The sequence below is a fragment of the Bos grunniens genome, chromosome X, assembly GCF_055505025.1.
Source record: "Bos grunniens cultivar Pamir isolate PY7600 chromosome X, Bosgru_T2T1.0, whole genome shotgun sequence".
Lineage (NCBI taxonomy): Eukaryota > Metazoa > Chordata > Mammalia > Artiodactyla > Bovidae > Bos > Bos grunniens.
The window spans coordinates 109,595,297-109,620,152 of record NC_141194.1 but is presented as its reverse complement, the minus strand read 5'-3'; the positions used below and the strand labels follow the sequence as shown (position 1 = coordinate 109,620,152).

Below are 24,856 nucleotides of genomic sequence, written 5' to 3'. Positions count from 1 at the left end.
GTTTGAGCGAGCTCTGGGAGTTGGTGATGGACAGGGAAGCCTGTGTGCTGCAGTCCATGGGGTCACAAAGAGTCAGACATGACTCAGCGACTGAACTGATAATGCTCTACACCTATATATTTCATTACCCATTAGACATCACCATTTGGGGACCTAATAGGTATCTTGACCTAATATGTCCAAATCTTACTCTTATTCTCTCCATTTCCTTTGCCCTCCAAAATATCTCCTCCAACAGATTTCCTATCTCAGTAAATGGTAACTCTCAGAAGCATGGATCAAAATGCTTCAGAATCTTTAACATCATCGATTGCTCCCTCTTCCTCCCTCATGCATGTTTCTATGTGTGCATGCACAAATGTAGACACAGATTCAGATACATTGATAGTTCTTTCTTCAAAATATATTAATATTTATAATTTGACCACTTCCCACCACTTCTGCTGTTACCATTCTGGACTAAGCTACCATCATCTCTTTCTTAGAGTCTGTAATAGCTTTCTAACTTGACTTGCTTATGTACTTGTCCCCTTAAATGTATTCCCAGAGTTGCAGCCAAAATGAATCTATTAAAATGTAAGTCAGACTCAGTCTCTCTTTTGCTGAAGACTCTCCAAGTTTCCCATCTCTCAAAGAGTAAAATCCAAACTTCTCCAAAGAGCCTCCAAATGTCTATGCAATCTGATTATTTCTACCTTTCTTGTTAGGCTTCTTATTTTTCACCTCTCTGTCTCTCCACCCTCATTTAGTTTCAGCATGTCTCCCAAATGAGGTAATTTCCCACTTTCCTACCTCACCCACTCCCTTGTACCTAAGCCTAGAAAGAACCATCTGGTCAGCCAAAGCTCAATATGCAATCCATACTGTGTGTGTGTTCACTTTCTAGCTTGTTTATGTGAACATGAAAAATATAAGTATGCTTATTTTTAATTTAGCAAAGAATTTTCATACCAAATTATAGAATTTCTTCAGTATAACATTGGAGTTTCTTTTCTTTCTCTCTGCCTCTTTTTCAATCTTTTTATTTCTTTGTTCCCTACCCCCTCCCACTCTCTCCTTATTCTCTCCCTCTCTCCTATCTGTATACATTTCTACTGCTTTCTTTCCCTGTACTCTGTTCACTCTTTCTCTCAGCTGGTGAAGCACTGAAGATTTATTTTTAACAACAGTTGGACTTTGACTAGCTTGGGGAATTTCCTCCTTCTGCATGTTAGTCTCATATCTCTAAATTCCTTCCTGTCTGTTAATCCTACATCTGATCATGTAAAATACTTAACATTTATAAATAATACATATTATAGGTTTTATATAAGTTATACTGTGTAGAGCTGAAATGAAAGCAAGTGGGCTTTTCAAAAACTTACCAAATTAGCCATTATTTTATATAACTGAATATATTTTTTAAAATATATTCTCATTTTCTATTCTTTCTTTCAATTTCTTTCAGAGAAATTGTCTCTCTTCCAAAGAAGCAAAGAGGGTGACTTAAGATCAGTAAGGTGGTGGAATATGACAGTCCCGGCTTTAGAACCCTGTCATAAAAATGTGGTTTAGCAGCTAACCACGGAAAAGAACACATCTGTGAAAATCCCAGATCCAAGAAATAAAGCTGAAGCAGCACTCCCTCCCACCAACCCCTGGCATGAAAAGCAAGAAAAGCCACATTAGAAGGATAACAGAAGTGGTATCAGTTTTTGCTTTCTTCCCTCCCCCAGGCCAGCTCAGTTGCAGCACCTAAGAGGGTACCTTTGAATCTATGGTTTCTCCAGTGGGGAAATGAGAACCCAAGGCAGATACCGAGCTTTCCTGGTTGTTCCCCAGAGGCCCACTTCTGCCATGTGTCATGGGAAGGCTCTGGGAACTGCAAGACCAGATCATTTCAGGTCAGCTTGCACAAGGGGATGTAGTATAACTTACAGCCAACAGTGAGCAAACCTTGGAGGTGGTACTAGGACCCCTGCCAGTAACATCTCCTCGTCAAAAGTACAGTCAGCAGTCTAATCTCACCTGCAAGGGAACCCAACCTTTGAGAGCAGCATCTGAGAGAACCCAACCTCTGAGCACTAGCCCCTAGCTCTGGCAAACAGACTAGAACACACAGAGGCTCCACCCAACAGTGAAGCTCACTGCCAACAGTGAAACTCCAGCAGATCCCTCTATCAGCAGCAACCAGCCAGGAAAAAAGGCCACGCCCCCTGGTGCCTGTTGCCACACTGCAACAAAATGGCGACCTCAGCAGTTGATCGCCTCTGTAGCTATGCAGTAGTGGGGTTTTGGCGCCCCCGTCCACAAACTGGACATGCCCTTTGGTGTCAGTGGCCTCCCATGCCAAAATCGTGACCTCAGGGCTTAACTGTCTCTCTGGCTAAGCAACTGTGGTGTTTTGGTGTCCCAACCACAAAGTGGTGTCTATGAATTGGTCAAAACACCTGCTGCACTGCTCTTATTTTCTAATTTATCTTCACTTACCTATGTTCCATGTCTAAATAAATAATATACACAATAACAGTAATAAAATTTTTTCTAACAAACTTCAAATTTCTAGGAAAGATGCAAAACTAAGATCATACATTCAAATGTTCCTCTTAGAATATTAATGTAAAAGTTGCAAACAAGGGAAAATGAAATCAGGGCTGAAGTAGGGAGCGGTGTGAAGAACTGGCCAGAGAGTTTGACAAATTTAAGTTATTTATTTAATTCATGCTTGACTTTGGAACAAAGAAGGGTCCTCGACTTAGAATTACTGCATGTTGGACTTCCATGGTGGCACTGTGGATAAGAACCCGCCTGCCAAATCAGAGGATATGGTTTCTCTCTCTGGTCCAGGAACATTCCACATGCTATGGAGCAACTAAGCCATGTGCCACTGCTGAGTCGGTGCTCTAGAGCCTGTGAGCCACAACTACTGAGCCTGTGGGCTGCAACTACTGAGCCCATGTGCTGCAACTACTGAAGCCTGCACACCTAGAGACTGTGATGATAATAAGAGAAGCCACCACAAGGAGAAGCCCATATAACACAACAAAGAGCAGCCCCTGCTCTCCACACCTAGAGTGTAAAGTGAAAGGGAAGTTGCTCAGTCGTGTCCAACTCTTTGCAACCCCGTGGACTGTAGCCTACCAGGCTTCTCTGTCCATGGGATTCTCCAGGCAGGAATACTGGAGTGGGTTACCATTTCCTTCTCCAGGGGATTCTTCCTGATCCAGGGATCGAACCCAGGTCTCCAGCATTGGAGGCAGACGCTTTAACCTCTGAGCCACCAGGGAAGCCCACATACAAATATATATCCTATAGTCTTTTATGGTTTTGTATTTGCCTTTTTTACTCAATGATATATCTTGTAGATATTCCCATAGAACTTCCTCATTCCTTCTTACACCTGCATATTATTGGAGTTTACAAATGAATTTTAACATTAAATCATCTCTTCATTGATGTACTCTATATCGTGTTTTCAAAACTAATTTGTGACTATAATCTAGTATCTGAAATAACCCTATTTGCAAATAAGGTCATATTTGGAGGTACTGGGGGTAATACCTTTGGGGGACACATAATTCAATCCATAAAATCTGCATTGCCAAGAGTGAAGGGAAACTGGCATGCTCATACACTGATAATGAGAGCATGAATTGTTTAACCTTTTAGAATGGCAATTTGTCAATATGTATTAAAAAATTTTTAATGTGTCTACTTTCTGAAATAGCAATCTCAATATTCTGTTTTGATCCTAGGCAGGTAATTACATAGGAACAAAATTCTGTGGCAGATCAGGTGGTATGATATTCCCATCTCTTTCAGAATTTTCCACAGTTTATTGTGATCCACACAGTCAAAGGCTTTGGTATAGTAAGTAAAGCAGAAATAGATGACCTGCTTCTTGAGAAACCTGTATGCAGGTCAGGAAACAACAGTTAGAACTGGACATGGAACAACAGACAGGTTCCAAATAGGAAAAGGAGTACATCAAGGCTGTATATTGTCACCCTGCTTATTTAACTTCTTTGCAGAGTACATCATGAGAAACACTGGGCTGGAAGAAGCACAAGCTGGAATCAAGATTGCCGGGAGAGATATCAATAACCTCAGATATCCAGATGAACCACCCATATGGCAGAAAGTGAAGAACTAAAGAGCCTCTTGATGAAAGGGAAAGAGGAGAGTGAAAAAGTTGGCTTAAAGCTCAACATTCAGAAAACGAAGATCATGGCATCTGGTCCCATCACTTCATGGCAAATAGATGGCAAAACAGTGGAAACAGTGGCTGAGTTTATTTTTCTGGGCTGCAAAATCACTGCAGATGGTGATTGCAGCCATGAAATTAAAAGACGCTTACTCCTTGGAAGGAAAGTTATGACCAACCTAGATAGCATATTAAAAAGCAGAGACACTACTTTGCCAACAAAGGTCCATCTAGTCAAGGCTATGGTTTTTCCTGTGGTCATGTATGGATGTGAGAGTTGGACTGTGAAGAAGGCTGAGCACTGAAGAATTGATGCTTTTGAACTGCAGTGTTGGAGAAGACTCTTGAGAGTCCCTTGGACTGCAAGGAGATCCAACCAGTCCATTCTGAAGGAGATCAGCCCTGGGTGTTCATTGGAAGGAGTGATGCTGAAGCTGAAACTCCAGTACTTTGGCCACCTGATGTGAAGAGCTGACTCATCTGAAAAGACCCTGATGCTGGGAAAGATTGAGGGCAGGAGGAGAAGGGGATGACAGAGGATGAGATGGCTGGATGGCATCACCGACTCAATGGACATGGGTTTGGGTAGACTCAGGGAGTTGGTGATGGACAGGGAGGCCTGGCGTGCTGCAGTTCATGGGGTCACAAAGAGTCAGACATGACTGAGTGACTGAACTGAACTGAAAATTCTATGTGGAAAAAGAAGGTCTTTGCAGTGTTGTTTATAGCATTAAAATAGAAAATAATTATAAATAATTTGTTAAATGAATTATGATCCACAAGTATGAAGCCATTAAGATGAAGATATCATTGAATTTCATAATGAAATGCTACATTTCCCACTGATAGCAACATTTGTCATTGTCAAGAATGCTGGCTATGGCCTCAGAGGATGGCATTTTCTTTTTAGAGTAACTAAAACAGATAATAAATAATATATGTCTATTGTGATTATTAAAATATTATTACTAACTACTTACAGCTAACAACAAAATACAAATGTTGGTGAGGATGTGTGGAAATGGTAACCCTCATGCACTCTTGGTGGGAATGTAAATTGGTGCAGCTACTATGGAAAACAGTATCAAGTTTCCTCAAAAAATTGAAAATGGAACTACCATATGATCCAGCAATTTCACTTACTGATCTGAAGAAAATAAGAACAGTAACTTAAAAAGATATATACTCCCCCATCTTCACTGCAGCATTATTTACAATAGCCAAGACATGGAAGCAACCTAAGTTTCCATCCATGGATGAATGGATAAAGAAGATGTGATATATAGATATACAATGGAATATTATTCAGCCACAAAAAGAAGGAAATTTTTGCCATTTGAGACAACATGCAATGACCTTGGGTACATTATGCTAAGTGAAACAAGTCAGACAGAGAAAGACAGATATTGTATCTCACTTATATGTGGAACCCAAAAAACAAAACAAAAAAATCAAGCTCACGGATACAAAGATTAGATTGGTGGTTGCCAGAACCCAAGGGTAGGTGTTAGGTGAAATGGGTGAAGGGAATCAGAAGGTACAAACTTCCAGTTATAAAATAAATAAGTCTTTAGGGTGTTATGTTCATCATGGAGACTATAATTACTACTACTATAAATACTCTACTGCATATGTAAAAGTTATTGAGAGTATATCTTAAAAGTTCTCAGTGTAAGAAAAAATTCTGTAACTATGTATGGTGATGGATATTAACTAGACTTGCTGTGGTGATCATTTCACAGCACAGACAAATATTGAATCATTATGCTGTACATTTGAAACTAATATGTCAATTATATCTGAAAAAATATTACTAGCTTGTGTGTACATTTTACTTGAATCATGTACTTAGTGACAAGAAAACAAGCCTACAATATAAAGTTACATAAAAAACAGCTTGTAAGACAGTATCAATATTATGGTCCCATTAATATAAAGATATATTTATGATTAAAAATGCAAACAGAACCTTCTTAAAGGTTACACACCAAACTGTATAATAATCAGTTAATGCACTAAATTCCTCTAAAAAGTTTTTTTCTAGATGGAATTTAAGAATATTTTAATTTACATTTTTTGCTTCTCTGACATTTCTAATTTTTCTATTATGAACGTGCATTGCCTGTGTGATAAAGGCTAAACAAATAGTGGTTTAATGAAATAAGATGGGACTGCTGAAATGGCTAATGATGGGTCTCAAAAGGTGATATCAGGTGAGCAGTACCAAGGAGGGATGGAGAAGTCAGGAGAATGAACAGATGTTGTAGCCCCAGGAACTCTCTCCATTCTGCTGGGTGGACCTCTGGGGTGCCTGGGATGCCCTTGGTCTTTAGGGGCTTGCCTTGCTGTGCTGGGATGCACAGAGCCTTCATCAGGAGCCTGGGTACTCTCTGCCCACAGGCTGTGGTGGGAAGAAGTGGGGCGACTGATCTCAGAGAGGAGGTTGGTTGCAGCAGCAGGAGCACCCCAGAGCAGGAGGTAACTTCCGTCCAAAAATGAAAGCATCACAGTAGGACAATGAAAGTACACTTTGCACATGCAGGCAGTGAAGGTCCTCCTCCCTCCCTCTGCTTGGGGAGAGCTAGACTAGCCAGGCGGAGACTTCCCTCCCACCTTCACAGAACAACTGACCTTCTCCAAAAGGTCATGTTCTCACAAACCTCTAGTCTTTTGAAACTCAGTGTTACCATTCTCAAGAATAGCCTTTTTCCACACCAAATTCTGAATCTCTAAATCCTGTTGTCCTTTGCATGCGTGCATGCTCAGTCACTTCAGTTTCGTCCAACTCTTTGTGACCCTATGGACTGTAGCCCACCAGGCTCCTCTTTCCATAGCATTCTCCAAGCAAGAATACTAGAGTGGGTTGATATGCCCTCCTCCAGGGGATCTTCCTGACCCAGGAATTGAACCAGTGTCTCCTGCGTCTCGTGCATTGCAGGAGGATTCTTTACCCACTGAGCCACCTGGGAAGTCCCCTGTTGTCCTTTAATTCTTTTCAAATATTGCTTTTTTTAGGTTGCCTCCCCTGGTCCGAGGATGGAGGGAGAACAAAACACAGACATGCTGTAACACCACAAGGAGATGGAACAGCAGTGTCCAGCTAATGAAAAAAAGGACAAGAGTATCCTACTTTGTAATTTCCATGGAGACAAGTGTTGAAAGTTCCCACCCTTTTATGTAAAAAGTACTGTAAGACATGTAGGCTCCTAAGATATACTCCATTTTGCCAAATACCCTAAAGTTAGTTGGGATTCAGGGTGTCTCCTTCCTAAGGCTCCTACAACTGGTAAGTTTCTAAATAGACATGACTTAAGCCTTAGAAAGCATCACTATGAACAAAGCTAGTGGAGGTGATGAAATTCCAGTTGAGCTCTTTCCAATCCTGAAAGATGATTCTGTGAAAGTGCTGTACTCAATATGCGAGCAAATTTGGAAAACTCAACAGTGGCCACAGGACTGGAAAGGGTCAGTTTTCATTCCAATCCCAAAGAAAGGCAATGTCAAAGAATGCTCAAACTACCGCATAATTGCACTCATCTCATATGCTAGTAAAGTGATGCTCAAAATTCTCCAAGCCAGTCTTCAGCAATACGTGAACCGTGAACTTCCAGATGTTCAAGCTGGTTTTAGAAAAGGCAGAGGAACCAGAGATCAAATGGCCAATATCCGGTAGATCATGGAAAAAGCAAGAGAGTTCCAGAAAAACATCTATTTCTGCTTTATTGACTAGGCCAAAGCCTTTGACTGTGTGGATCACAGGAAACTGTGGAAAATTCTGAAAGAGATGGGAATACCAGACCACCTGACCTGCCTCTTGAAAAATCTGTAGGCAGGTCAGGAGGCAACAGTTAGAACTGGACATGGAACAACAGACTGGTTCCAAATAGGAAAAGGAGTACGTCAAGGATATATATTGTCACCCTGCTTATTTAACTTCTATGCAGAGTACATCATGAGAAACGCTGGGCTGGAAGAAGCACAAGCTGGAATCAAGATTGCCAGGAGAAATATCAATAACCTCAGATATGCAGATGACACCACCCTTATGGCAGAAAGTGAAGAGGAACTAAAAAGCCTCTTGATGAAAGTGAAAGTGGAGAGTGAAAAAGTTGGCTTAAAGCTCAACATTAAGAAAACGAAGATCATGGCATCTGGTCCTATCACTTCATGGGAAATAGATGGGGAAACAGTGGAAACAGTGTCAAACTTTATTTTTGGGGGCTCCAAAATCACTACAGATGGTGACTGCAGCCATGAAATTAAAAGACGCTTACTCCTTGCAAGAAAAGTTATGACCAACCTAGATAGCATATTCAAAAGCAGAGACATTACTTTGCCAACAAAGGTCTGTCTAGTCAAGGCTATGGTTTTTCCAGTGGTCATGTATGGATGTGAGAGTTGGACTGTGAAGAAGGCTGAGCGCCGAAGAATTGATGCTTTTAAACTGTGGTGTTGGAGAAAACTCTTGAGAGTCCCTTGGACTGCAAGGAGATCCAACCAGTCCATTCTGAAGGAGATCAGCCCTGGGATTTCTTTGGAAGGAATGATGCTGAAGCTGAAACTCCAGTACTTTGGCCACCTCACGCGAAGAGTTGACTCATTGGAAAAGACTCTGATGCTGGGAGGGATTGGGGGCAGGAGGAGAAGGGGATGACAGAGGGTGAGATGGCTGGATGGCATCACTGACTCGATGGACATGAGTCTGGGTGAACTCTGGGAGATGGTGATGGACAGGGAGACCTGGTGTGCTGCAATTCATGGGGTCGCAAAGAGTCGGACACGACTGAGCAACTGAACTGAACTGAACTGAACTGAAGGCTACAGAACAAGTCTCTAAGTTCCATTTATCAATATCCTAGGAAGGGCCATTGAGAGGACCTGGCAATGTTTGCCATACACACTTGTTTCTGAAATGGGAGATTCACTTAAGAAAATAATTCCATGGCTCATTCCTGGACCTCCTGGCTGTGTTCTTGCCACCTTTGTATTGGTGGAGTTAAGCAATATTTTCATGAAACCTTTAGGTCAAAGTTTAGCTCTCCCAACATTGTGGCTTCCCTTTGCTTTCTCTTCTATCACAAGCTAGCCTTAAAGACCTTGATCTTCCAACTCACCATGAGACAGCAGGGCATCACAGTTAAAAGCATGGTCTTGGAAGCCAGTCTGCTTGAGTTCAGCTCTTGGCTCTGACATTACATAACTGTGACAGAACAAATTACTAAATATCTGCATGCCTCAGTTTCCTTAACCTAATGCTACCTACATCACAAGAATGTTTTCTTATCATAAGTTATTATAAGCATTTAAAACAGTGACGGATACGTGCTACAGGTTACAAAATACTTGTTAAATAAACAAATACCTGTACTAGACCGGATTATTTCTGTCCCAACAACATGGCCCAGCAGGTCATACTGATTCAGTCGAGAGCCATCTTGCGCCACTTCCACAGATTTGTTCTTCCCAAGAGTCCAAGAATAAACGACTTCAGCTGTTGTATAGGCATCTAAGGCAAAAAAAAAAAAAAAAAAAAAAAAAGTCAACAAGGAAAACGGAAGGGAAAAGAAAATGATTATCTTTGATAGTAAACTCATATGAGATTGAAATACAACTCTCATCCCAAAAGACTTTTTAATATGTGGTCTGTCTTGAAATGAATTACATTTATCCATGCTTGTATTAAGTACTTGTTGAATAATTATTAATAGTTTACTCTGGACACTATTGCCAACATCCACTGGATTGAAGAAAAAGCAAGGGAATTCCAGAAAAATATCTACTTCTGCTTCATTGAGTATACTAAAGCCTTTGACTGTGTGGATCACAAAAAACTGTGGAAAATTCTTAAAAAGATGGGAATAAACAGACTACCTTACCTGCATCCTGAGAAACCTGTATGCAGGTCAAGAAGCAACAGTTAGATCCAGACATGGAACAATGAACTGGTTCAACATTAGGAAAGGAGTACATCTAGGCTGCATATTATCACCCTGCTTATTTAACTTATATGCAGAGTATATCATGCAAAATGACGAGGTGGATGAAGCACAAGCTGGAATCAAGATTTCCAGAAGAAATGTCAATAACCTCAGATATGCAGACACCACCCCTATGGCAGAAAGTGAAGGATTAAAGAGTCTCTTGATGAAAGTGAAAGAGGAGCGTGAAGAAGCTGGCTTAAAGCTCAACATTCAGAAAATGAAGATCATGGCATCCAGTCCCATCACTTCATGGCAAATAGATGGAGAAACAGTGGAAACAGTGGCAGACTTTATTTTTGGGGGCTCCAGAATCACTACAGATGGTGACTGCAGCCATGAAATTAAAAGACACTTACTCCTTGGAATAAAAGTTATGAGCAACCTAGACAGCATATTAAAAAGCAGAGACATTACTTTGCCAACAAAGGTCTGTCTAGTCAAGGCTATGGTTTTTCCAGTATCATGTATGGATGTGAGAGTTGGACTCTAAGGAAACCTGAGCACTGAAGAATTGATGCTTTTGAATTGTGGTGTTGGAGAAGACTCTTGAGAGTCCCTTGGACTGCAAGGAGGTCCATCCTAAAGGAAATCAGTCCTGAATGTACATTGGAAGGACTGATGTTGAAGCTGAAATTCCAGTAGTTTGGCCACCTGATGTGAAGAGCTGACTCATTTGAAAAGACCCTGATGCTGGGAAAGATTGAAGGCAGGAGGAGAAAGGGACGACAGAGGATGAGATGGTTGGATGGCATCACCGACTCAATGGACATGAGTTTGAGTAAACTCCAGGAGTTGGTGATGGACAGGGAGGCCTGTTGTGCTGCAGTCCATGAGGTTACAAAGAGTCGGACATGACTGAGCGACTAAACTGAACTGAACTGATTCAAAAATCCATGGGATGCAGCAAATACTAAGAGGGACATTTATGGCAAAAAAAGCCTGTATCAGGAAACAAGAAAACTCTCAAATACACAACCTAACCTACCATCTAAAGGAATTAGAAAAAGGGCAAAGAAAACCAAGAGTCAGCAGAAGGAAGGAAATTATAAAGATTAGAGGAGAAATAAGTTAAGTAGAGACCAAAAAAACCCCCACAACAATGGAAAAGATCAATGAAGGCAAGAGCTGACTTTTTTGAAAAGATAAATGAAATTGCTAAGACTTTAAGCCACTCATTAAAAGAGAGGGAGACCCAAATAAATTAAAAAATGAAAGAGGGGAAATTACAATGACTATCACAGAAACACAGAAAATCATAAGAGAATAGTATGAGCAGTTATATGCCAACAAATTGGACAACCTAGATGAAATGCATAAATTCCTAGAAACATAAACTCTTCCAAAACTGAGTCAGGAAGAAACAGATACTCTGAACAGACTGGTCACTAGTAGGAAATTAAATCAGTAATCAAAAAACTCTCAAAAAACAAAAGTCCAGGACTAGACAGTCTCACAGGGAAATTCTACCAAATATATAAAGAATTAATACCTATCCTTCTCAACTATTCCAAAACATTGAAGAGTAGAAAACATCCCCAAATTCATTCTACAAGGTCATTATTACCATGATATCCAATTAGGCAAAGACACTACAAAACAGAAAATTATAGGCCAATATCTCTGATTTTTATATAGATATAAAAATCTTCAATAAAATATTATCAAACCAAATCTAGCAATATGCAAAAAAGAACTATATACCATTGTCAAGTGCAAATTATTCTAGGATGCAATCATGGTTCAGTATCCACAAATCAATCAATGTGGTACACCTCATTAACAAAAAGAAGACAAAAGCCACATGATCATCTCAATAGATGTGGAAAAATTTTACAAAATTCAACACCCATTCATAACAAAAACTCTCCAGAAAGTGAGCATAGAGGCAATATATCTCAAAATAATAAAAGCCATCTAGGACAAACCCACAACTAATGTTATAGTCAATGGTAAAAAGCTGAAAGCTTTTCCTCTAAAATCAGGGAATAAGACAAGGATGCCCAATCTCACCATCTTTATTTAACATAATATTGGAAGTCCTATTCACAGCAATCAGACAAGAAAAAAATGGCATCCACATTAGAAGGAGGGAGATAAAATGGTCACTATTTACAAATGACATAATACTATATATAGAAAATGCTAGTCACCACCAGAAAAGTATTAGAACTAATAAATTAATTCAGCAAAGTTGTAGGATTCAAGATTAATATACAGAAATCTGTTGCTGTTCTATACACCACTAAGAAACTATCATAGAAAGGCAAATAAACAATCCCATTTATATCAAAAAGAATAAAATATGAAGGAATAAATTTAACCAAGGAAATGAAGGATCTATATTCTGAAAACTATAAATCATTAATGAAGGAAATGGAAGATCACACAAACAAATATAAATGTAGCCAATATTGATGGACTAGAAAAGTTAATATTGTTAAAATGTCTGCATTGTTCAAAGAAATTCACAGATTTAACACAATCCCTAACAAAATACCCATGCCATTTTTCACAGAACTAGAACAAATAGTCCTAAAATTTGTGTGGAAGCACAAAAGACCCTGAAGAGCTAAAGCAATCTTGAGAAAAAAAACACAAAGCTTGAGGCATCATGCTCTCTGACTTCAGATTGTATTACAAAGCTCCAGTAATCAAAACAGTATGATACCACACAAAAATAGAAATATAGATCAATGGAGCAGTATAGAAAGCACAAAAATAAACTCACGCACCTATGGCAAATTAATCTATGACAAAGGAGGCAAGAATATACAGTGGAAAAAAGATAGCCTCTTCAATAAGTGGTGCTGTGAAAACTGGCAGCTACAATGTCAAAACATTAAATCAGAACACTCCTTCACACTATATACAAAAATAAACTCAAAATGGACTAAAGACCTAAATGTAAGACTGGAAATCATAAAACTCCTAGAAGAAAACATAGGTAGAGCAGTCTTTGACATAAGAGTTAGCAATATATTTTTGGATTGTCCCTTTAAGCAAAGGAAACAAAAAGATAAATAAACACATAGGACCTAATTAAACAAAAAATTTTGCACAGCAAAGGAAACCAACTAAGAAACTTGATTTAAAAATATAGAGAAGACCCGAATAGACATTTCCCCAAAGACATAAATGTTCAATAATTAGTCACCTGAAAAGATGCCCAATATTACTAACCGTCAGAGAAATGCAAATCAAAACCACAATAAAATATCACTTCACATGAGTTATAATGGCTGTCATCAAAAAGATCCCAAATAATAAATTTGGAAAGGATGGATAGACTTGGTAAGGATGTTGAGAAAAGGGAACACTTATACAGTAGTACACTGTTAGTGGGAATGTAGATTGATGTAGCCATTGTGGAAAATAGTATGGAGGTTTCTCAAAAAACTAAAAACAGAACTACCATATGACCCAGCAATTCCACTCCTGGGAATATATTTGCAGAAAATGAAAACACTAATTTGAAAAGATATCTGTACCCCAGTGTTCATAGCAGCAGTATTTGCAATAGGCAAGATACAGAAGCCAACTTAAATGTTCAACAGATGAATGTATATGATATAGTGTGTGTGTGTGTGTGTGTGTGTAAATGGATACTGTTGTTTAGTCACTAAGTCATGTCCAACTCTTTGTGACCAACATGTACGGTAGCCCGCCAGGCTCCCTCTGTCCATGGGATTTTCAAGGCAAGAATACTGGAGTGGGTTGCCATTTCCTTCTCCAGGGGATCTTCCTGACCCAGGGACCAAACCCACATCTCCTGCATTGGCAGGCAGATTCTTTACCACTGAGCCAACCAGGGAAGCCTAAAATGGGATATTAGCCATAAAAAGAAAGAAATTTTGATATTTGCAACAACATGGATAGACTTTGAGGCTTTTATGTTCAGCAAAATAAGTCAGACAAAGAAAGACACATACTATTTGTAATCACTTATATACAGAATCTAAAAATTCCAACAAACTAATGAATATAAGAAAACAGAAACAGACTCCTAGATGCAGGGAACAAACTAGTGCTTATCAGTGGGGAGAGGAACTAGGCAATGGCAAGATAGGGGTAGAGGATTAAGAGGCACAAACCACTATGTATAAAGTACATAAATTACAAGAAAATACTGTGCAGCACAAGGAATACAGCCAATAATTTTAATAACTTTAAATAGAATATAATTTATTAAAATATTGAGTCACTAGGGTATACATCTGAAAGTAATATAATATTTTAAATTAACTATACTTTAAGTTTTTAAAAAATGAAATAAGGGTTTTAGTACATAGGCTATAAGGTCTGTGGGCATGACTGAAATAGAGATGACATGGCCAGACGTATGCTCTAGAAAGATTGTTCAACCAGCAGTATGGATGACTGGTTGGAAAGAATGAAACTAATGCCAAAACAGTAGTTACAAAGGCCATCACAATGTTTTGTGTGAATGGCATTTAGGACAAAATATATAGTATTAGTGGGATGAATTGAGTGGAATGGGGAGGAGATCTCAGTGGCAGGTTATAACTATGGCTTGGCTTCCCTGATAGCTCAGTTGGTAAAGAATCCGCCTGCAATGCAGCAGACCCCAGTTGGATTCCTGGGTTGGGAAGATCCCCTGGAGAAGGGATAGGCTACCCACTCCAGTATTCTTGGGCTTCCCTTGTGGCTCAGCTGGTAAAGAATCAGCCTATAATGTGGGAGACCTGGGTTTGATCCCTGAGTTGGGAAGATCCCCTGGAGAAAGGAAAGGCTAACCACTCCAGTATTCTGGCCTGGAGAATTCCATGGACTGTATAGTCCATGGGGTCACAAAGAGTCAGACATGACTGAGTGACTTTCACTTTCAAGAAAAGAAAGGAGAAAGTGTGAGGAAGGATTCTAGATAACCATGAGTTTGTAGCTTTTGCAAGTACTTGACTCATGATGGAATTCATTCACCTATCGGGGAATAGAAATCTTTCCCTTCAGGCCTTCTCTTTCTTCTCTTCTCCCTGCCTGTCCCATGGGTTTCTTTAAACCCTCAATTTCCCTCCCAGTCGAGTCCTTCTCCTCAAGTTCGATCTTTTTTTTTTCCCCCATGGAGGAGCAGACTTAGAGAGGTGTGGGGAATGGATGCTGCAGAAAGGAGACTTATCAGACAATAAGAACTACAGCACTCCTAGAATGGCCCCCTTAACATATATTGTATTGGCTATGATGCCACAAGCATCTGCTTGCCTTTGGTTGCTTTGCCAAATGCCTCCTTCTGTTACTTGAGCCTTGGTATGTGCCAGGCTCCAGGAATATGAGAAGTAAAAATCAGTCCTGCCACAATAGCACAAATGAGCAAGAATTCCCTTTGAACTCATACTGTCAGAAACTGCTTGCTTGCTTGCTTGTTTTATTCAGTCACTCATATACTGAGACATTATAATAGATGGTTAATGTACAGAAGTCATAAGACATTTGAGGTCCCAACCCTTCATTGAACTTATAAGTCTAGTACAGAAAGAAAATATGTAAGTAAATAAAGAAGATAATATCGTACAGTGGTAAGTGCTATAAAAAATGAAACAGAGTTTATGAGGTGGGGAGGAGTTTAATTAGATACAGTGATCAGAGCAGATCCCTTTGAGGGGGTGGCTTTTTAGCAGAAAAATGGAAGATGAGCAAAAGCCAGAGTTCGATGGAGAATATTTCATGCGCCAAACAAACAAAAAACAGAAAGTGTAAACTCTTCTGAGTGGGAAATATTCTGCAGTGTCACAGTGTTCTAGGAACTGGAAGAAAGCCAATGGAAAGGGGAAAGAGATATGAGATGAGGTTGAAGAGGTTAACGACAACCTGATCACAAGATCTAAACCAAGACACAAAACACAGAAGGTTTCAGAGAAAAAATACCCAGCTTGGTTTGGGCATATTCAGTAAGAATACAAGAGTTCTGATGAACATAACAACTACAGCCTAAGGCTGGCATACTATGAAACCAAGTGGAAATAAACACTCCATAGGTTTATAACTAATTCAAATACTTAAAACTGTCAAGATTTTAAAATATCCAAAGTTACAGGGTAAGTTATAGGCAAGTATGCATGTGTGCCAAGTTGCTTCAGTTGTGGCTGACTCTCTGCAACCCTGTGGATTGTAGCCCACCAGGCTCCTCTGTCAGAGAGTTACTGGCAAATCAGGACAAATTTGGACTTCTGGCATGAGGTATATGTGTTTATGCAGCTACTGAAATGATCATGTGGCTTTTTTGTCCTTTACTTTATTGATATGGTGTATTACATTGATTGATTTTTGGATATAAAGGCAACTTTATATCCCTGGAATAGATCTCACTTGAAGATAGTGGGTAATTCATTTATAGGCTTTTTTATTTGTTTTTTATTTTATTTATTTTGTTGAAGACTTTTATGTCTATAGTCTTAAAGAATTCATAAAGAATATTTGTCTGTAGTTTTCTTGTGATCTTTGGTTTTGGTATCATGGTAATACTGACCTGACTGTATGTTCTTCCTCATCTGTATTATACAAGACTTTGGGAAGACTTAGTGTTCATTCGTCTTTAAATGTTTGATAAAATTCAATGGTGAAACCATCTGGGTCTGGGTTTTTGCTTGTGGGAAGTTATAAAATTACTAATTAAGTCCTTTGTTATAGGTCCAGTAAAAATGTCTACTTTTTTCTCAGTCACTTCCAGTAGTTTGTGTATTAGTAGTAATTTTTCCATTTCATCTAGGCTCTCTCATTTGTTGACATGTAATTTGCAGCTTGTGTTATTTTATAATCCTGTTTATTTCTGTAAGATCAGTAGTGATGTCCTTATTTCATGATTTGATTATTCTCTTGTTTTGTGCGTCTGTGTTTTGTATTCTCTCTTTCATCAGTCTAGCTAAAGGTTTATCAATTTATTGATTTTTTCAAAAAAACACTTTTACATTATTTGATTCTGTTTAATGTTTTTCTATTTTCTGTTTCATTTAATTTCACTCTAATGTTTATTGTTTTCTTCTATCTGCTTGTTTTGAATTTAGTTTGCTCTTCTCTTTCTAGTTTCTTAAGGTGGAAGTTCAGGTTATTGATTTTAGATCTTTCTTCTTTTTGATACAGTCTTTACAGTTATAAATTTTCCTCTAAACACTGCTTTAAGCTGTATTTACATTGTACATAATTTTCATTAATTTCAAAATATTTTCTAATTTCCCTTATGAATTTTTCTTTGACACATTTTTTTTTTGTTTAGGAATATGCTGTTTAATTTCAGCATATTTGTGAATTTCCCAAATTCCCTTCCATAATTGATTTTTAATTTCATTCAAGTGAGGTTAGATAACACACTTCATACGGTTCCAGTACTTTTAAACTGACTGCACCTTGTTTTAAGGCCTAACATACAGTTTACCATAGAAAATATTCCATGTGCACCTCAGAATAATGGGTGTTATTATTTGGTAGAGTGCAATATAAATGCTGCTGCTGCTGCTGCTAAGTCGCTTCAGTCGTGTCCGACTCTGTGCAACCCCATGGACTGCAGCCTACCAGGTTTCTCCGTCCATGGGATTCTCCAGGCAAGAACACTGGAGTGGGTTGCCATTTCCTTCTCCAGTACATGAAAGTAGAAAGTGAAAGTGAAGTCGCTCAGTCATGTCTGACTCTTAGCGACCCCATGGACTGCAGCCTACCAGGCTCCTCCATCCATGGGATTTTCTGGGCAACAGTACTGGAGTGGGGTGCCATTGCCTTCTCCAATATAAATGCTAATTAGACCTAATTGGTTTGTATCGTGTTCAAGTCTTCTATTTCTATGTTGATGCTCTGTCTAGTTGCTCAATGGAAGTGGAATATTAAAATGTTTAGTTTTTTTTATTATTGAATATTCTATTTCCCTTTTCTATTCTTGTCAGTTTTGCTCTGTGCATTTTGGGTTTCTAGGTGCAATCATCTTTATAATTGTTATATCTTCCTGATGAATTGATCCTTTTTATCATTATGAAATCTTCAAGGCTTCTTCAGAATGGGGGTGAAGAGGATCAGAACATGGTTCTCTCGCCTTATTGAGAATCAGCCATTTCTCTTGACTAACAACACTCCTCAGACTGTTGTGAGCCTTTGCTTAGAGTTTGGAGAAAGTTTATTTTGACAACTTTTGAAAATGTTCTTGTTGCTTTTATTGAAGAGTGGATTTTCAGAAGTTCTCACTTTACCATTCCAGAATTGCTTCCTTATTAGTTTTCAAAGTCAATATTAACTGCCCACTTAAGAATTTAAACCACTCTCTCCTTCTTAATATACTTAATTTGCTTCTAGGACAGTATGTTCCCTTAAGTTTCCTCTTACTACACCTGTCCTATCCTTCACATTTACTGAGTTATTCTCTTGTCTTTAGCCTCTAAATGTTATAGTGATTCAGGAAACAGTCTTTGACACTCTTATCTACATGCAGTCAACTCCTCCAGCCTTATGGCTTTAAATACCATCTAAATGGATGAAACTTCAATTAAATATCCAGTCTGCTGGCTCAGATGGTAAAGAATCTGCCTACAATGCAGGAGACCCACGAACAATCCCTGAGTATGGAAGATCCCCTGGAGGAGGGATTGGCTACCCACTCCAATAATCTTGCCTGGAGAAACCATGGACAGAGGAGCCTGGTGGGCTACATTCCATGGGGTCCCAAAGAGTTGGGCATAACTGAGAGACTAATACATACTAAATATCTTTCCTGAAGCCAGACTTACATTCCATATATTCAGCACCCAGAAGCACTAGTTGTGTCCCTTATCAAGCATAAACCCCATCAAGTGTAACCACTATCCTGACTATTGTTTCTATGTGTGTGTAATTTCCTTCCTGGCATTTATTGGGAAATGTATATATTTTATTGAAAATCAAATAATGAGAAAAATAGTTGAGAAATAAGCAAAATGGAAACATAATTCTCCTATAAAAATTAAAGCTTAACAATAGACATAGAATCATTACTGGATTAAAGAAATCTACTAATGTCAAGTCAAAGCAAGAACAGGAAATGCTGGCACACTGAGTCAAAAGTGTTGAAATTCCAAGTATCAGCACAGGAATATATGTTGATCTGATCACTTGATTTTGCTTATCATAAGTGTATGTTTATAGCCATTACTCCTTGGAAGAAAAGTTATGACCAACCTAGATAGCATATTGAAAAGCAGAGACATTACTTTGCCAATAAAGGTCTGTCTAGTCAAGGCTATGTTTTTTCCAGTGGTCATGTATGGATGTGAGAGTTGGACTGTGAAGAAAGATGAGCACTGAAGAATTGATGCTTTTGAACTGTGGTGCTGGAGAAAACTCTTGAGAGTCCCTTGGACTGCAAGGAGATCCAACCAGTCCATTCTAAAGGAGATCAGCCCTGGGATTTCTTTGGAAGGAATGATGCTAAAGCTGAAACTCCAGTACTTTGGCCACCTCACGTGAAGAGTTGACTCACTGGAAAAGACTCAGACGCTGGGAGGGATTGGGGACAGGAGGAGAAGGGGCCGACAGAGGATGAGATGGCTGGATGGCATCACTGACTCGATGGATGTGAGTCTGAGTGAACTCCGGGAGTTGGTGATGGACAGGGAGGCCTGGCGTGCTGCAATTCATGGGGTCGCAAAGAGTCGGACACGACTGAGCGACTAAACTGAACTGAACTGATACTGCTAATGGTGAGTCATTTTTAGTCTTCTTGCCTGGGAAATCTCATGGACAGTGGAACCTTACTGGCTATAGTCCACAGGGTCACAAAGAGTTGGACACGACTGAAGTGAATTAGCATGCATAGCCGATTAACAATGTTGTGATAGTTTCAGGTGAACAGCAAAGGGGCTCAGCCATACATATATATGTATCCATTCTCCTACAAACTCCCCTCCCATCCAGGCTGCTAAGTAACATTGAGCAGAGTTCCCTGTGCTATACAGTAAGTTCTTGTTGATTATCTATTTTAAATGTAGTGTGTAAATGTCTATCCCAACCCCCCTAACTGTCCCTTCTTCCTGGCAACCCCAGCAACCATAAATTCATTTTCTATTACTTTTTTATATATATCATCCAGCAGCAGCCCTATGGTCAGGGCAAAACTTGAATTCCAAGCTGAAATCCATGGCCACAATTGGAAAGTACCACCAAGAATGAAGGGGCTTCCCTGGTGGCTCAGATGGTAAAGAATCTGCCTGCAATATAAGTGACCTGGGTTCAATCCCTGGGGTGGGAACATCCCCTGAAGAAGGGAATGGTAACACACTCCAGGATTCTTGCCTGGAGAATCCCATGGAAGGAGGAGCCTGGCAAACTATAGTCTATGGGGTGGCAAAGAGTCAGACACAACTGAGCAACACACACACCAAGAATAAAGGCGGTTGTACCCTATCTCCAGAACTTTAGTCTTTTCAATCCTTATTGCTCAACAGTTCTAGGTTTCCTAATTGTTCATGAGGGGAGCTTGTTCACTCACGAACAACTCTATCCTACATAGAATGGAAGTAATACTTACCTAACTTGATAGTAAATCCATTAGGACAGAATCTATAAGTCATCCTTGAGTTCTCTTCTTGTGATAATCTATATCTAATTCATTGGAGGATGCTTTGGGATTGTCCTTCACGATGTGTCCAGAATTAGAATCTTATCACTTATGCCACTATCACTCTGATATGAGCCATCATCATCTCTCAACTGAAATATTACAATAATCTATTAACTGGACTCCCTGCTTCTATCTTTCTCATACTTATTTTTAACAGAGTATCCATAATGATTCTTAAAAAATCAAAATCAGATAATATATCTAAATATTCCAATAACTCCACTTTCCCTCAGAATAAAATTCAAAGTGCTTTACTGTCCATCAAGACTGCAGATGACCTGACCCCCTCTTTGATCTCACATCTGGCACTTTGATGTTCTTTAACAAGTCAGATACATTTCTGACTCAGGGTCTTGTCCCTGGCTGTTCCCTATAACTACAGTATTATTTCCACAAATATCTGTCTTGTTAAATCTTTTGCCTCCTCAAACTTTCTGCCCAAATGTCACTTTTTCAAAGAAGACTACACTGATTACTTTATTTTAAATTTCAACGGCAATGCCTATCTTCCACCTAGACATGATTGCCTCCACCTTCTTCTGCAGTACTTTTATGTCTTCTTATGGTGTGTCTCATTTTACAACATACTTTATACTTTAATTTTTAATCTAGTGTTTATTTTCTCTTTTGCCATCACTCTCTCCTCTATATAAGCTCCACAAGGGCAGGGTCTTTGTTTTATTCATGGATGCATTCCAAGCTCCTATAATAGAGCCTGGCCTACAGGAGATAATTTGTAAATTTGGACAATGATTGAAAAAAAATATGTCACACGTAATTATTTGGGTCTTTTCAAATGCACTTTCTACATTAAAATACAGAGATAAATATAATTTAGAGATGATAAACACAGACCATGATATATTGCTCCAAGTGTAGTTCAGTTCAGTCACTCAATCATGTCTGACTCTTTGCGACCCCATGGACTACAGCACACCAGGCCTCCCTGTCCATCATGAACTCCTGGAGTTTGCCCAAACTCATGTTCATTGAGTCAGTGATGCCATCCAACCATCTCATCCTCTATCGTCCCCTTCTCTTCCTGCCTTCAATCTTGCCCAGCATCAAGGTCTTTTCAAATGAGTCAGTTCTTCGCATCAGGTGGCCAAAGTATTGGAGTTTCAGCTTGAACATCAGTCCCTCCAATGAATACTCAGGACTGATCTCCTTTAGGATGGACTGGTTGGATCTCCTTGCAGTCCAAGGGACTCTCAAGAGTCTTCTCCAACACCATAGTTCAAAAGCATCAATTCTTCGGCACTCAGCTTTCCTTACAGTCCAATTCTCACATCCACACATGACTACTGGAAAAACCATAGCCTTGACTAGACAGACCATTGTTGGCAAAATAATGTCTCTGCTTTTTAATATGCTGTCTAGGTTGGTTATAACTTTCCTTCCAAGGAGTAAGCGTCTTTTAATTTCATGGCTGCAGTCACCACCTGCAGTGATTTTGGAGCCCAAAAAATAAAGTCTGCCACTGTTGCTCTGATGACTCCCAAGTTAAACTTACTCTGAAATTCTTAGTCAGAAACTCACTCAAATTCTACTCGATTTTGATTTTTCTAATTATCTGAAAATGGGCTATGTATGTACTTATTTCTCTGCCAGATTTACAGCTATTGGCAAGGGCAATACTCTATTAAAAGGAGAAAATTTCCCATCTCTTACTGTTTATCATTCGCTGTAGAGAATTAGATAGAAGTATACGAAGATGCACATAGAATAGGAATTTTAAAAATATAAACACCTTCTGTTAGAAGGATCTTGTCTTTAGGAACCTATTATTGTGCTTTATATTAGCTCTCTCTTGGCTTGTCTTATGGATAATTTAGGAAACAGATGTTAATGTTATAAGCTAATGACAAAGAAATTAGTCTGAAATGGTGAAATAACGTTTGCTTCCTAAAATGAAAACTCTATTAAAGGTTAAATCTCCTCCTGATCAGTTAGTACTACTCCACCCCACTCCCCTTCCCCACTTACATACTAGCCCAAATTAAAACTCTCAGCTTTTGGAATTACTAAGGGACAGAATAGGAACTATGTCATTTTTTTTGGAGGAGGGGAGATCAGAAAACAGAAAGTAAGAAAATACATACAGCTTCCAAACTTCAGTGGGCAGGCATGCACATCCATAGGAAAATCTTCCAAATGCATGGGACACTCAGCATGAATTGTTAACCTAAAAGGAAGAACAGAACATGAAATTAAGCTAAAATGAATGGTATTAAACATGGAGATAGGTTTCCATTCACCAACAGTGGAGTGCTGCTAAAAAAAAACAAAAATTTGTTTGTTTAGGTTCACTGAGATCTAAGATTTTATGAACACAAGGGATGGATTAACTGGACTAGAGAGCCTCTCAAAGCAGCATTCAGTATTCAGATTTTTAGATCAAATATGAATCCATTTTACCACCTTTAGGAAAACAAATATCATTTATCTGCCCTAGCTGAGCTCCCTTAGCTACCTGCCCACCAAAGCAGCATGGAAACACCAGGTTCTGAGTCATTCAGTCCTGATAGCAGTTTAATTGCCTGTGTGAGTGTGTGCTGTCACTCAGTTGTGTCTGACTCTTTAAAACTCCATGGACTGTAGCCTGCAAGGTTCCTCTGTCCATGGAATTTTCCAGGCAAGAATAGTGAAGTGGGTTGCCATTTCCTTCTCCAGGGATCTCCCCACCCAGGGATCGAATTCACATCTCTTGCATCTCCCACACTGGCAGGCAGATTCTTTACCACTGTACCACCTTGGAAGCCCAGCAGTTTATTTCTGAAATAATTCTCCTCAGCAGGCTATCGTGTGAATTAAAAAAATTGAGAGACTGCACTGGAGAGGAGGGATGTGTAGAAAGGATACCTTTAACCTGATAATAAGCACAAAAGATGGCTCTGCTGAAGGTGATTCTTGCAGAACACATACACATATTTGCACATTCATGTACACACACAGCAGCTGGCAAGAAAAAAAAAAATTACAAAGTTTATGGAGGACATCAAACACCTTAAAGGTCAAGTATGAAGAACTCATGTGCTCTTAATAGGGACAACATGTAGGAGAGACTGTTCACAGATTCCTCAATCGAAATCTAGACTGGGTAAGACTTGCCATACCCACATACTCAATCTCTAGCATTACTGTCTAAATAATCAGTTCTAAAATTTCCTGTCTTTTTCCTTCATATATTTTGAGCCTCAACTTTCTTTGTCCTAGGAAGTAACCTGCTATGTGGAAATGGGAATTGCAAAAATTCATAATTATTTGACAGCTAACTTTGATGAGCTTTTTCTAGCTAACCTGTATACCCCCTGGTTATACTGGATTCAATCCCTGCCATCCTCTTAAGAGTTTTAGGTGGCCAACTGGCAATAATCTCTTATCCTGGCTAACTGTTAAACTTGATAAATGTGTACCACCTCATAAATGATCACAGTAGCAATACTGGATACTGCTCAAATCAGGCTGACTAAAGCAAACATGCTCAGGTGTTTATTAGCAAGAACTCTAGGCTGGAAGGCAGAAACCAAGTGTGTGCCCTTTAGCAAATATTTACCCACCTCTTATTTTCCATTTCCTTATCTAAATAGTAAGAGGTTAAAACTAGATGGCAAGTATCCTTGCAGCTCTAACTAATCCCTTGGATATTTATAAAATTTCCCATGTGTCTTGGACAAAAGCTCAATTCTCAAGTCAGCCTGCAATATTCCACCAATCTACTCTTTATTCCTAAGGCATAAGTAGGGAATTTCAGGACTCAGAGAACCTGATACAAGAGAGATATCTTTCATTGAGAAGCCTGCTCCTGTTGGATACATAAAAGATTTCATGAGGGCTTAATAAAGAAAACTGTGTTCCTTTTATCCACTTAGTATTTCCAAGATACTGCCTATTATGAGTAATGCCAAGGGGAAACTACTTTATGTCTACCCTGTTGTCCTGAGGACATGGCAAATATAACTACAACAAATAGATTATCAAAGCCAAGATGCAAAAGGTACTGATTTCTGTTTAGAAGAACTGAATTATAATAGCTTTCCTATTTTCATTCCCATCCACTTTATACCCATTTTACCTAAGCACAGATAAGTAATGATAAAGCAG

At 39.1% G+C, this 24,856-nt stretch overlaps 1 protein-coding gene and 1 long non-coding RNA gene across 6 annotated transcripts in view; one reads left to right on the top strand and one right to left on the bottom strand.

Annotated features, from left to right (window-relative positions):
• LOC147341146 (uncharacterized) overlaps window positions 1-2,382 on the top strand; it is a 79,973-nt gene extending 77,591 nt beyond the window's left edge. For 2 of the 4 annotated variants that reach the window (XR_015159079.1, XR_015159081.1), the window contains one exon: window positions 1,448-2,382. This is a non-coding gene — a long non-coding RNA (uncharacterized LOC147341146). The remainder of the gene's footprint in view (window positions 1-1,447) is intronic. The other 2 variants (XR_015159080.1, XR_015159078.1) reach the window with 1 other exon arrangement.
• Window positions 1-24,856, bottom strand: part of GABRA3 (gamma-aminobutyric acid type A receptor subunit alpha3) — a 242,931-nt gene that overhangs the window by 32,393 nt on the left and 185,682 nt on the right. For both annotated transcript variants that reach the window (XM_086388135.1, XM_086388136.1), the window contains 2 exons: window positions 22,855-22,937; window positions 9,546-9,689 (listed from right to left, as the gene is read on the bottom strand). In XM_086388135.1, the coding sequence (XP_086244261.1) occupies window positions 9,546-9,689; window positions 22,855-22,937 (227 nt within the window). The remainder of the gene's footprint in view (window positions 1-9,545; window positions 9,690-22,854; window positions 22,938-24,856) is intronic.